This window comes from Pleurodeles waltl, chromosome 1_2, assembly GCF_031143425.1.
Source record: "Pleurodeles waltl isolate 20211129_DDA chromosome 1_2, aPleWal1.hap1.20221129, whole genome shotgun sequence".
NCBI lineage: Eukaryota > Metazoa > Chordata > Amphibia > Caudata > Salamandridae > Pleurodeles > Pleurodeles waltl.
In genome coordinates, this window is record NC_090437.1 from 275,781,235 (window position 1) to 275,796,347 (window position 15,113).

Sequence of the window (15,113 nt, forward strand, 5' to 3'; positions counted from 1 at the left end):
GAAATAATATTAGCATGTATATATTCGTTCTTTTCAGTGACGTGAAAACCAAATGTCAAAACTTACAAGACAATCCATATTCATTCTGGGTTCTCTGCTCGGTTGAAATGGGATAAATCAAACCTTAAAAAGAAAGAAATTAACAAAAATTGGGAACAAAATCAAAATAAGAAGGGCAACAGAAATAAAATCATAAAAAGGACTTACTTAACAGGGGAAAATGCTTTATACTGCTACATTTCCAGCTGTTACACGCACAAATGTTAGAATTAAAAAAAAAAATTGCATCATGGCAGCCTGACAGCATCAAAGTCGAGGAATAACTAGACAGATTGACTTTCAAGGCCGGAAATAAGTCTTGAGTCACTAACTTCAGAGTGCTTGAATTCGTTCTACTACTGCGCATAAACCTTAATGGAGCTATTTCATTGCAGACATCAAGGGTCGTTAGCATGCTCCAAGAGCCTCTCCTCGCCATATGCTGAGAATCCCCTGACAACATGGCTGACTACAGTTTTTCTCTCTCATTTATTGAATTACAGAGGCTGGCCGAAGATCTCTGTCAGCCCAAGGGACTTGCCTTCTAAGGGTCAGAGGTTAAACACTGGTTGCACAGTCCTGCCTTGGAGGTATCCACTGCCCTTTTTATGAGCATGGTAGGTCTTTGCAATGTCATTGTTAACTCTAATAGGAATCACATAGATGTTTCATCATGGGGGGGGAGGGAAGATATAGAGGCCGGGATGCAATGTTAGGGGGAGGAGGCCGGTTACTGATTGGATGGAGGATTGCTGAACCTCGCAAGTGTCATTTTAAGGCATTACAAAAGTCATAAGTGTCCCCAAGGATACATTTAGAACACAAAAAGTAGGAGGAATTGGCGAAATTGCAAAGTGACGATTTTTCGTTGAGAGCAAATGTCTTTTGTTCTCAAAAGGACACATTGTTTTGTAAGTGTGAACAACTGTGAGTGGCGTCACAACATATTAGCAGGTTGGCACTAGCTCAGCTATGAGGCTGTACACATCACACTGTTATGTGCCCCCAGTAGATGTAGTAGGCTGTGAAGTGTGATGCAGGTGGCTAGAAGCCATATTAGCTATAAATTGTGCTATCTCCCCCAGCAAACAATGAAACCTAAATACATGAGTATATAACACATTTACACAATCACATTTTCCATTTTTGTGGAACAGTCCTTGTCCTCCCCTTTCAAAGTCGTTGCTAAATTTAATCTATTAGTGAGCAATGTTATTGGCCCCATGTGCTTATACAGATACCACTTTTCTATCCAAGTCAACACTGTGGATCAGAAACCTTTGGCACAATCAAGTGACAAAAAGCTGGGTGTCCGTTTCACTTCAGAGATAAAACTCTAAAAATGCAGGCCTAACAACCACCATGCACTTTCAATGCAATTGTTGGGTTCAAGGAACAACTTTACAAACCTTCTTACCTTGGCTTGCTTTCTCAGTAACATTAATTATTTTAACTACAAATACTTTTCACCCTAGCAGTTTATTTACTGCTCCATCGCCAGTAACCTTCAGAGTCTTGGTGAAGGCCTCTATCCACTTAGGGTCGAAACATAGAGCTCTTTCTCCACAATGACCCCGGTCCTCTTTGGCATGGCTTGGTTAAGCCAAGGATTTACACAGCTCTTTCATGAGAGGTACTAGTAATACTCATGGGCATAGAGACAAGAATAATTGACTATACGGCATAAATAAATATGTCAGTCAACATTTGTGTATACACATTAACAATGGTGAAGAAGCAGTAAATCTCAGTTAAACAATACCATGGAATATTCGAACGAGTGAGTTCAAAATTCCTTAGGCTTCTGACACAAAACGAAGTTGCCCAGCGCCTGTGGCCTTGCGTGAGTGATTTGTCCAGATATCTCGTCCTATGGGAGAACAAGGCGGCCTAACAACGATGGCGCACGCAAGTGCGCGGGGCTCCAAACGGCTTCCATTAACAAATAAATCACAGCCGCCGGCATGCGCTTTTATCACTGTTGTACTTAAAAATCTAAACTTACTTTACGAGTGATAAACAGCGCCCAAAGGGGGGAGCAGATTTATGCTGGAGAAATTCTTTTTGCTTTGCCAATTGCTCGAAATGAACAAACTCTAATTAAATCAGTAAAATCAGGCTTGGAGGCTGTGCTGCAAATTGGCTGTAAAGCTAAGACAGATTGCATGGCCATTAGTGTACGCCATTGTGCTACATCCTGCATAAAGATGAACAGGGAAGAGGGACTTGGAAGTAAAAAGGCGCGTTCGGATCAGAAACATACCGTCCAGAGAATTGTGAAGTAAAACATATGAACCCTTCGCTGTTGAGAGGATAAACACGAGGCAACCAAAGCTGCTGTGTTCTGCCGTCGTCAGTGGTTTCCTCCCCATGAAGGTGAGGCTCGCCTATGCTTTCCATGCATCTACCTTCCTCGCAGCCTGCAGGAGCCTGTAATTAATTAATGTCCCCAAGTGTATCATATTTTATGTAGTCGAAAAATAAAAGTCCCGCGGACCCTGAAAGTGAGTCATGATGAACACGTCTGGAGTGCGTCTCGTTACAAAAAGGCCTTGTCACTCGACAGAAAAGCTTCATGGCTGCACTAATGATGTCAAAGGGCAGATCTGGCACGAGACATCCAAGAAGCCATTCGCCATCATTTACCTTGCTTCCATTGTCCAATTACTCACTGCTTCCTAGGCCTTTTGACGTCTATGAGCTCTCGCAAACGATCATCTCTCTAGGTGGAGAGATGAAATGTGTGGGCCTGAAAATGCAGGCATGTCGGATTTGGCTGCAGGGTAAGAAACGCTCGGCCTTCTAGACAATCTCTTGGCTGTGACTACAAGTACCACCTGTGATTCCAGTATGTAGTGCTCCTGTTTGTGTGTATACAAAATGTGATGTGGAAGAAGTTAAGGGAATTCCAAGCCATCCCAGCAGATAGCATTCCAAATATACGTCTGCCTTTGTGTAGTTGCACAGTATGACAAACGCTTTTCACAGTCGCTGAAAATTGAACTGCAGGAAAGATTTTTTTTTTTTTTATGGGAGTACTGCTCAACTAAACGATTCGTGCATTTATTTTCTAAGCCTCATTGTTATGCAAACAGGCAAACGCTTGTGTGTTTGGATATGATACTAGCTTCTGAAGGCCCTTTTGCTCTTTTGATCCACACACAAGGCGCCCTGAATTAGAAATGCAGCATCTTGAATAAGCTCTGAGACCTGCAGAGCCCACCATTGCGGAAGCCTGCTAACTGCGCGAGAGCATGAAGACGCCTGGTGTGGTACTGTGAGTGTCAGCGACTAGGTCCCGACTCATGGGAGCGGATGACCTTTGTTTTTGACCCATATTGCTATGGCCAGTGGTCTGGTAGCTTACCTCCCTGCTCTTTGTTCAGCTCTTAAAAACATCTGTAGCATCGTGCAAGGCACTGCTCCTCTGGGGACAAATCCACTTTAGATAACGTATGACTAGGAACCATTTCAACACAACTTGGTGCTTCTCCTGCTCTATGTATTATTCTGAGCTGGTCATTCTTGTGAAGCATTGGCTCGTTGTCTGAAAGAGCTTGCCGGTAAGATACCCTTAACACCTACTTCTACATTTCAATAGGAAGTAGATAGATACTTTTTAGGGTGTCATCATTGCGACTAGTACACCAAAAGGTCATGCATACATTGAGTACACCAACAGGTTAACGGTTTAACAGTCAATACCAAGTGACACACTCGTTCCAGTACTGAGACCCTTTAACAACAAGATTGGAACAGATGCTCAAAGCAGCGATCATGATCCATTATTTCAAGTGGTGACCTAGAAGACCCATTCAGCATCCTCCTCCGCACGCAGGGCTCAACAAGACAACGTTAACTCTAGGGCCCACATGTACACTTCTTCAATAGATTAAATGTATTCTGTAGGTACAAAGAGCTCTAATAAGTGGTGGGTCTTCTTCCAAACGACCCATAAGCAAAAAAACTAGAGACATATAAGATGAAATGGACATTTTGCAATTACAACTCTCAAGAAAAACGGGTTGCACTGACTGTAACAAGTCAAGACCAGTCTAAAAAATGTCACCAGTTTTTGGTGATTTCTTTCTACATATGAAGCTAATGCAATCTCATTGCTTCCTAATATTTCTCTTTTAAGTCATTGATAATGAAAGTTAGGATCTCTCGACTGTATTGCAGAACATTGGCGCTATTAGATTTTTGGCGCTATTGTAATTAAGCCCAGAATGTAATTTACTGGAGGTGCTCTGTCACTCACTTCCATGAGGACATTCCCATCCAGTGGGCTTGTGAAAGACCCCAGCTAAGACAGAAGACACCAACCTTAAAATGCACATTGCTTCAAGGTCTTTTATTTCGGAATCCGTTCACTGTGAGGGAGTTCCTCCAGGTCAAAGTGTCTTGTAGCAGTTCCTTCATGAAAGACAGCTCTATGAGTTTATCAATCCTTTATGTCTTTCTGGTGAAATTGCAGTGTTTGCATTGCTTATAAGGCAAATAACCTATGGTACCTCCCTGGATAGCTCTGCTAAATATATTGTCATAGTACCTTTTTTTATGAGGCTTCATAATCGCTAGCAATTTACCCTCACCAGCCGGCCAGGCCCTATCAGTTCCCTTCTTCACTTCCTTCTCATGGTTCGTGAAGAAAGTAGGCAACTTTTGATGAGTTACTAGAGTATTTAAAATCTGGTATGCAACTATAGGTCATGGGCACTCGGACTTCAATTATTTTCTGTTTATTTTGTCCATAGGACATCTGATTTTGGCATGATTATATTCTTGTAGTTGAGCAATTGTTGAGCAATCTGACAATAATGGATGGTAGGGCAAGGAGGGGTCAAACAACGGTTCCCCTGGAGCGTCGCAGATTTGGTGAGGGAAGAGGGAAATGTTATTTTCCTTTGGGAATTTTGACAATATTTTTTATCTATGTGTAGGCTTTTTCCTGCATTGCTCTCAAAGCATAGATTTACTGCTGTTATCTGTTACAGCCTATTCTCCAGTTCTTCAGTTCCAGAGAAGCTGAAGCCCTGACCATTCTAATTGTTCCTTTTATGTCCTAGGCAAGGCTGGACTCACATCTGCTCAGCACCGGGCTAGCCTCCGTGGTAATAGTGCACTATGCAAAGACACATAACATAACATATTAGCATGACATATCTATTTTTGTTAGGGTGAAACCAGTTAAGATCTAAAGCCTCTTGGCTATCTAAATTAACAGTTTGGGAAATTGCACGGGAATTGTGACCAATTGGTCTGACACTGCATACGATGGAGGTTATTGTGATGGAGGGCATTTTGGATGGCACCTGGCCACAATCAAGTGAGGAATTTTCTACCTTAATCAAATCTCTGACGGCGACAAACCATTTATGAGCAGTGGGACCTACTAGATCTGATGTGTTCCATGCCATTGGTTTTTGAGAGGGCTGTCAGGTAAAGTTTGAAAAAATAATGTGTAGAAATGTATGCAGGAAACATTTATAAATGGATTGTTTGCAAATTGTATTACATATTACCAATGCATTTTTGTTCTTGTTGTTTTGAAAATATGCAATTACTTCAGAGAGTAAAGTTACTGAAATGTAATTAAAAATATTTCCATTGAGAAATCCTCCACTGTTGGTAATAAGACTTGCTTTGCCCTTCTTAGAGGCAGGACTGTGGGCGTGTACTTAGCTGGGCATGGCAGATCAAAAGATAGAATGCTTACCGGAAAGGCTGCTTTAATGTGACTGGCAGAGGTGACAGGAAGTACGTATGAGGGAGTGGAAGTGATGCAGGCGCTGTGTTCTGTAAGGCAGCCTCTCCAGGACAGACACGCAACTGAAACATTGAGTGTTGTCAGGGGAAAAAGCTGCTGTGGCTGTAAAGAAACTAAGGGGCATATTTAAGAAAAGTGGCGCTGCACATAGTGACCCCCTACCTCCTCCATCTGTGCGCCGTATTTAAAATACGGTGCACCATGGCACAGGGTAGGGGGGCAATAGCATCATTTTTTTATGCTATTGATGTACTCTGCAGGATTAGTGCCAAAATTTGGGCGCTACTCCTGCAGAGTACATAGGGACCCATTGCATTCAATGGCATTCCCCCTTTTAATGCCTGCACTGATCAGGTGTTAAAAGTGCAGAAAAAAATGACGGAAGGAAATCTGTTAGATTTCCTTGCACCATTTTTTGGCTCCCCCATTTGCACACATTTTGCCTGGCGCAGGTATAATGTAGTGCAAAGTGTTACAAAGTGGTGCAATGCATGCATTGCACCATTTTGTAAATATGGTGCAGTGCTTTTGGCCTTCTAACGTCACATTAGCTTAAAAAAATGCTGCTAATGTGGTGTTAAAATGCCACGAGGGGCTCTTAAATATGCCCCCAAAGGTCATATTTAAGAGCCGCTTGTGCCACCCTAGCGTCATTTTTTTAATGCTAAGGCGGTGCTAAGGTGGCCTTTTCCCTATGCCATATTTAGGAAGTGGAGCAATGCATGCATTGCACCACTCTGTAACCCCTTGCATCACTTTATGCCTGTGTAAGGCATAATGTATGCAAAGGGGCATTCTGGTGCTCAGAGGCCCGCAAAAAAGGTGCAGTGAAATTGAACAGATTTCACTGCGCCATTTTTGGTGTCATTTTAAATGCCTGCTCAGAGCAGACGTTAAAATGACGCACCCATAGAAACCTGTGGGCCTCCTTGCATTTTGCTACACTAGCGTCAACATTTTTGATGCCAGGGGAGCAAGGTTCCACAATTGCATCAACAATTGTTACGCTATTGTGCTAACGACCGCTATGGTGCCCCGTATTATAAATATCGCAAAACCATGGTGTTGATAGGTGCCAGGGCACAGAAAAAGTGGCGCATCAGCTCTAATGCACCACTTTTTCATAAATATGGGCCTAAATACCTTTAGGAATTATATTTCACAAGAAAACAGGTGATATTAAAGCAAATTAACCCAGTATAATAAGTTGAAGTAAAGAATGGGAACATATCTGACTGATATAAGCAAGAAAGAGGGAAAGGTGGACTTAGAGGGGGTCTATATATAACCATCCTACTTAAACATGTTATGTCCTTTACTATTTAAGCATCGTGAACAGCTGGGTATTGTAGTTTTTCTACTGATGTTTCGTTATATTGTTATCCTGGCTGCTTTGTAATTATGCAACAAGAAAGACATCATACTAGGATCCTCCAGCACAAATTATCTCTGGCTGGACTACATCCGACCTGACCTTTGACATCATTAGTGCAGTTGTGAAAGCCTGGCTCTGGAACAATGGCGACCTTTGTGTCGAGAATGACTTGGGATACCGTCATCATGATTAACCTGAAATAGTGCATCGACGGGTCAGCTGCAGATGTCTGCTCGCTGAGACACAGGGAGATAAACAAACGTGGACACACCGCTCTTCCATCACAGTACTTCTTCTCATTAAGTTCCACTAATATTTTCTTAGTAGTCGTTACACTACGATGACTGCAAATGCCAGCGAAGTTCACCTCCTCTTAGAATTTATACAACTTTTATGGTACAGCTGTCAGCACCTATTTAAATCTAACTTTTTGTGACTTCTTAGAGGAGGGCTTAACCACCATTTAGTTCTCTAAAGTCAATAAGAGAACAACAGGATTACGGCAACACTACACAACAGCTATACTAATATGTGCTCAGAATGACTCTGAGACAAAGATACATAACCTAAAACCTAGAATGCCTATGCACAGCCTGAAATACCCAGTACGATCTCCAGCGCCCTGGCACAACCACCATAGGCCCAAGCAAAGGTTCAGATGCCCAAGCACCATCTCAGATTCCTAAGGAAAACCGCCATATGTTTGAGCATCAATTGAAATACATAAGCACAGCCTCAAAGCCCCAATTACACAATCCACTGCCAACCGTAGCCACAAAAGTTCATAAAAAACCATGTTAGCAATCATAGGTCCGCGCTAATTAAAAAATTCAAAGTACAGCCTCAGATGCCCAGGCATGCAAATAAAATGCACATACCTGAAAATAAAATGTGTGTAACTTTGTGTGTGTGTGTGTGTATGCACGAACACACGCACACATGTAGTTATCTGTCTTTGGCTATGTGTGTACTCACTTCTTATACTATTAATGCAGTTTTGTTTAATACCTTGCTGTCGTTTACTCTCTTTGCAGGGATGTCAGTTCAGAGCAAATCAAGACCATTTCTGATATCACCATTTTATATTTGTAGCTGCCAGTGTTTGATATCTGTATTTAATGCAGGTATTTCTGCATTTGTTTAAAGGGGGGACGTAATGTTGCTGTGCCTTGCAGTGCGGGGTACATCGTATGATGCCAAGTGATGGGGAGAATACTCACAAGGCACATTTCATGATTCTCTCATTTTGATGGGTGAATGTGGAGATGCAAGGTAACTGTGGTATCTGTGGCACATTGAGTCTGCTATCGCTTGGCAGAGGGCCAAATTATCATGACTTCCTGTCTGCTCATTACTAGTTTGATCCAGTATGTTGGCCTCAGGAAAGGACTTACCCGCATCCCTGCCAAGATACCCAGGTCCTAGAGTGATGTGTTGCTTCAGCCAGAGTTTTCGTTTCATTCTGGGACATGTAATCTTGTTTATTCCATTAAAATAAAAGGCCTACAAGTCCCACAATTCAAAGAAAAAGCAGGACTGGAGCAACACATCACACATGGACCTGAGAAGCTTGACAGCTATGTATCTGGAGAGGGTAAATTTAAGTCTCACTCAGGATCTATGAGCATGATTCACTCAGGAAACATTGAGGAAAGTGGATGCTGTTGACATTTTGTTGAAATCAGACTGGTGTGCCCAATATAGCTCCAGGAGGGCAAGATTCCTGGCATTTTTGCAGGCTAGTCCCATAAAATAGATTTGCACAGAATGAATCTAAATGCAACTCGTGCATAGCAAGTGGTTAGCTGGAGACCTGGCACTGATCTGGCCCTCCTGGCCTTGCTTTGCATACCTCGCACATAAACCCGTGTGCTAGCCCTTGAGTAAAAAGTGCACAGGGCATTTCCCGGGGCTGACGTGCACTACAGCAGTCTTTCCTGCCCACTCACTGGGGGGGGGCTATAGTCATCCTCATTATACTGCCTTTCTTCAGCACAGGCCCCCCTCGCTGCAGAAGCCCTTGAAGCTATGACTATTCATTCCCTCCTGCTTTGGAAAAATGATGAACTCTCTCAAAAGCAGTGTGTGCCAGCCAGTGAATCAGTCTGCATAAACTGTGACAGGAGCGCTGCAGCGGGGAGGCCGCGGCAAGCAGCAAGCGGCAAGCAGAAACTACATCCCTGGGTGTAAAACACAGTAATTACAAGGCTGGGAGAGGGCGCCACGGATTTTATCCCTGCCGGAATCAATAGAGGGCCAGACTGCCGACCGCTGCTGGAATATGGAACCTGATTAGAGCCCCTATTGATTCGCCCGGCGATCTTACTGTAGCGCAGTGAATAATAGACTCGGGGTTGGGGGAATGCACTGACGCCGGACTAATTCAATCGAGCATTGCCTTGGATATCTTGTTGTTAAGTGAGTTTTCATATAAAGTAAAAAAAATCAAACAAAGGATACATGCTTTCAAACCTGTGATGCTCTCAGCCAGAGTACTTATTTGGAAATTTAGTACTATAAGGACTACATGCCCAGTATGCTGTTTTAGGAGGGCGTGCCCAGAATGGTGCTAGTTTGTTGGAACAGCTAAGAAACACTAACTACAATGTTACAAGAACGCGCTTGCAGGAGTGACGTGGGAGGTGCATCTCTAACCAGGCCCCGCCCTGGGTCAGGCACCAACAACCACACTCAAACGTACATTAGGATACACGTGAGACATGTAGAGTAGCAAACATGTGAAGAACAAGAAACAGAAACACACAAAATGGGGCAGGAAGACACGTGAACAGTGAATTCCCTAGTAACGCTAAGGGGAGATATTTATTTCAGGAGAAATGGGAACCTTTGCATGTGGGCTAGGGCAGAATGGCATTTATACTGGACTAGGGACAGATTGATACAGGGACCAAACATGCTCTCGGGCCTTTCCCGCTTAGGCCATTCCTGTTTTCACCCCTCCTATTCAGACAAGTCCCAGCACAGCCAGTCCCTGGTCAGAGCATATCTCACCCAAACCATTCCACAGGAAGATTCTCCACAAATGTCACTCCTGCTCAGCTCATTTCACACCCTGGCCATCTTCCAACCGAATCACTTCTACCAGGACCCAACTGGAGCATTACTGAGCCAAGAATCTTGCCAGTCAGACCACTCACATCCGGACCACTTGCATCCTACACTTTTCCATATCCAGACCCTCTTCCGGAACATCTTCTTCGCACCTACTTTCATTGCATGTGCCACTGCGAATTAGATGACCCTTAACAGTACTAAAAAACCTGCATCAAATGTACTGCCTCTGCACCCACTGGGTTTATACCCCAACCCCCTTGCATGAATCTTGCTGCTACTACTCCACCACCTAGTGAAAAGACCCATCCCACAAAACTACACACCCCTTTAACAGAGTGTACTGTGCAGATGTAAGAATACATGCATGCAGCAGTGCATACAAGCCCTGCACATTCACGAGCACATCTCAACCGATATGAGTCACTTCCTTGGAAATGGCTCTTGCGATTCTCGCAGCAGTGTGCATGTCTTCAAGTAGGGCAGCTCTTTGTAACTGTCAGCCCCGGCAGTAAGTAGGAAGTGACTTTGAAACATGTCCCTATCAGACCACATACTGATGTCCCTAACTTCACAGACAAAACAACACCAATCATTTTTCAACAATAAGTAACTGTAATTAACTTCGAGGTAATCCACCTCAGCTATACAGTCCCAGTTCATGTCACATGTGTTAATATTGCATTCCGCAAGAGTATTTGCTTTTCCCAGGATGTGGTGTTTTCATGCAACATATATTTTTTGTATTGTATTTACTATGAGCTGAGCTACCCTTCGGTGTCTGGGAGAGCTCAAGTTGTGGGTGGGTGTTTATAAAAGCCACTGTTGAGAGCGCTGGAGTTAAGGTTGAAGAAGGTCGGAGATTGCCACAATGCCTGTCACTGGCTCATAAAAAAGTTCCTAATACATGCCCATTCAATTCTTGACCTCTCTGCATAGTGCACAAAGGAATGCTCACGCTCACCAATTGTTTTTTTGTATAGCTACCTTTAGTACAGTGGATACAGATAGCACCAAGGCCCAAGGAAGTCCACTGCACTAAATTACGGCAGCATTCACCCCTTAGTGGAAGGCAGGGATACGCTTTTAGATCTGGCATAGCAGTGCAGCTCTTTGCATTATCCATTGTTATGAATTGTTGAAAATATACATAGAGTGGGCTTTGGGTCCACCCATAGGAGTATTACTTTCTCATTTCACCACTTTGGCTAATTGGTGTATGATTCTATCGTTGAGAAAGTGCTTGAAATGCCTTGGAGAATATCTTAACACCTTCAAAGTACCCTTAGGGGCCTATTTACTAAGTTTTAGAGCCATGTTTGTGCTACAAAAGGGACACAAAATGATGCTAAATCTTTTTTCACTAATTTACTCTCCAGCGCTAAACTTGTTTAGTGCTGGAATTCACTTGAAAGTAGCACAAAGCAGTGCATAGCGCTGCTTCGCATTACTCAGCGCCAAGGGGGCGTACCATGGGTGGTGCATGGGCATTCCCATACAACCACCGAAGATTTCTGATGCTAAGCCCTATTTACTTATAAAGGGAGACAAAGTTTAGAATCAGAAAATAGCTCCTATTTCAGATGGGTGCTATGTAGGAGAAATGCTTTTTTTCTTCTTTATTTTTTCGACTTTGCATGTGTGCTGCACTGTACAGCATACATACAAAGTGGAAAAATGTTTAAAGTTATCCTAAGCATAGAATTCTGTACTGGAAGGATATCCTTTCAGTACAAAAACTATGCTAGACTCACGCAGACACCCTTGCACTATGGTGCAAAGGTGTGTGCATGGCGCACGGGAGCTAATTTCAGCGCCAAAGCTAGGGAGAGTGCCGTATTTCTGTAAATATGTTCTCTCCTTCTCACGCAACGTAGCACCACCTTTTTGGCCGCTTTGCTGCATTGCGTGGGATTTTAGTAAATCTGCCCCTTACTCATCAACAGCTTGTTCTGTTTAATTCCTTATTTCCTACATGCATTCTACGCAGAAAGCACTTTTTGTGGCTTTTTTCCAGCCTTGGCAAAGCCAATAGGGCAGGCCTTAATATGATATCATATGAGGATGAAACACAGATAAATATCATTTGTGAATGTACATGTGATGGCCCATAAAGGCCAGACCTTTTAGCTTGCCTATGCCTGTTCCATGCTTAAATTTGGCACGGTGGCACATTCCTCTCTGCTATCAAAGGCCCCATAACAATCTGCCATGCAGAACTTCTCTTCTTCACACAACAGGGGCAACTAAGCAGCACTGCTGTGAAACAAGGGAAGCTTCACATCTGGAAAATCCATGAAGCGATGAGGAGATGAGGAGATGGAAGTAGTGGCCTGAATCCTAGCGCAGTTGCTTTGAATTCCAATGAAAACGTTGTCATGCTAATCAAAACTACTTTTGACTGTGTTTTCCTGAGCAATGGGGACTGCTGTTCCACCTCTGTGGTTCAGAAACTGCCCAGCCTCACATCTTCAATTCTTCTCCATCAAGATTCTGTTGATGAGTGACCATCATTTTGCATTGCTGCTTCAGGTATCAAGCACTGGCAGTTGTGAAAATAGCACCTCCTGAGATAATTCTACCTGTGTGTGCTGACTCAGCCAACTTTATCAAAATTCTGCATGTTCTTCAAGCCTGTGCCACACACAGTCTACCAAAGAATACACTATAAGGGAAGAGATGCTGTGAAAATAGGACTGCAAAAATATATTTTTTTAGAAACACAGGCGGGCAAAATTATGACCATATATAAATATCTCCCAACAAAACTTGAAACGTGTATTTAATACCTATTCCCAGCCAAACTCACTTCACGTGTGGGGACTTGATGTGTTGAAGGTACAACAGTGAACTGTTTGGTTTTCTTCAAAAAGTGGATTCCTTATCCAAGTGGTGAATGTGGTGAGGTAGTTGTCGCCAGCAAGGGCTTTAGGCAAAGCGTTTCAAGAGGGAAGTGTTCATCGGGCCCATGAATCGGATACTGCTATCAAGCTGGAACCATGGAGAAGAAGCGTATAGCCAAAGATCTGATCGCCCCTGGGATCCTCAGCTCGACGTCTACATGGTTCTGAACCTACTCGGCTTGTGTGCCACCTGCTAGCGCGTGAATCCTAACAGTCAACATAATGCAAATCCTTGGATAACTGAGTCCTCTGTTTGCAAAACAGCACTATGATAAATCAACCAGGTGACCAATAAATACACTCTAAATATACGCAACAACAATGTAGGCTGTCCGGACAGAAGATGTTCCCTGGAATGCCTTCCCATGTACCAAACAAATCACCTACATTTCGAGTTATGTTTGAAATCGAGTAGTTTGCTTCCATTGAGGAATGCACTAATACCCCATAATGGCTATTGCTGCGCACAAGGACAATAGACAACCAAAGATCTCTATCTAACAGTGAACTGACTTTTTTAGACTCGTACTGTGAAATATTGATAAGTTCAATAGTATATAGAATACATCCACTAGATAATCTATCTATAGGCAGATAAACTTATGCCAACTTGTGGACACAGCTCAGGATTTAAAGAAGGGTGCCTGGGCCTCCAGGCCATGGTTAATTCCACCAGATCATTTTTTCTAGGGAAGGGGCATAAATTGAAGGCAGTTTCAATTAACCTGCTTGTCTCCCATCAGACATCCACATCAAGTCATCCCTTTCCAGATCCCTCGTCGCCCACACTTACTTTGCATGCACAGGCCATCGGTGCAGTTTTTAGACTGCAGGGCTGGACCATCACAGTCTTTCCCGCCGTTTTTAGGCGAGGGGTTGGTGCAATCCCTCTTGCGCCAGTGCGTGCACTCAGTCCCACAAGTCGACCACTTGCTCCAGCTCGTCCACTCGCCATCCTCTGTCACAAAAAAAGAAACAACAGAATGTCTCAGAGGCATAAATGGAAGTGCAAGAAGCAGCCTTAACAGTCGAAGAGAGACACCGAGGGCAACACTCTTTTTTCAGTGCCCGGTGTTGATTGACAGCCAGAGGCAGAAGTACTTGTACACAAGCTGCTGCTTCTGTTTTTTCCTCGTTCCTCCATAGAAACTGCAATTTAATATGCGCAGTAACTAAGGTTGCAAATATGTTTTGGCCTGGATCATTTTGTGTACTTAAATTCCAGTTTATTTCCACAGCTTTCAACAGATGAAGGGTTTTAGCTCCTAAGATTTGAAGCTGTGCATGTTTTCTCAAATCCTCCGCATTAGAGGGCTCTGAGGTCATGGCCCGGCCTCCGAGCGCTGCTGGGATTTCATCTAACGCCATTTGATCTGCAGCGGATGTGCCCTGTTTTACATATTTGTATTATGCAGTTTAATATTCTCTCATCGCGGTGCTGGCTAAACCGAAGGAGCAGCTGTGAACTATAAGCACTTTGTAAAACCACCTAAGGATAGAAGTCGTGCAGGCGCCCACATCCTGCCGAACATGTAATACCTGCGTGTATTGTCATAGCGTATGTCTGGCACTTGTTTATCTCGCGATGTCTTGTTCTGCCCAGCCACCTGTCTGTCGCTCTGTCTATGTTATCAATCTCGAGCTTGGCTGTCATCTATGTGAAGCCTGTTTCCTGCTCCTAAATTTTGTTGTCAGACTCTCCGACTTCAAAACAAATTTGATTGTGTGAGGACGGGGCGGGACCTAGAAGAGAACAGGATTTCATGCCAAGAACTAACTGAAAGGCACTCTGCCCCTTCCCCCCCCCCCCCCCCCCCCATAGGAAGAAGACTAGCAGAGGCTGCTGCGAATGTGTTGGGGTGTTTTCTCACTTATTAGTAAACATTGGCTGCTTACAGCCTCAAAAGCCAACAGGAACCTCAGCACAGGGGTTCCCAGCTCTCTTCACTGCCTC

At 43.6% G+C, this 15,113-nt stretch overlaps 1 protein-coding gene across 4 annotated transcripts in view; it reads right to left on the bottom strand.

The window, feature by feature from the left end:
* UNC5C (unc-5 netrin receptor C) overlaps positions 1 to 15,113 on the bottom strand; it is a 394,404-nt gene that overhangs the window by 99,430 nt on the left and 279,861 nt on the right. For 2 of the 4 annotated variants that reach the window (XM_069238177.1, XM_069238185.1), the window contains exons 7-8: positions 13,953 to 14,117; positions 67 to 123 (exon numbers count right to left, since the gene is read on the bottom strand). In XM_069238177.1, coding sequence (XP_069094278.1) covers positions 67 to 123; positions 13,953 to 14,117 — 222 coding nt within the window. The remainder of the gene's footprint in view (positions 1 to 66; positions 124 to 13,952; positions 14,118 to 15,113) is intronic. The other 2 variants (XM_069238193.1, XM_069238203.1) reach the window with 1 other exon arrangement.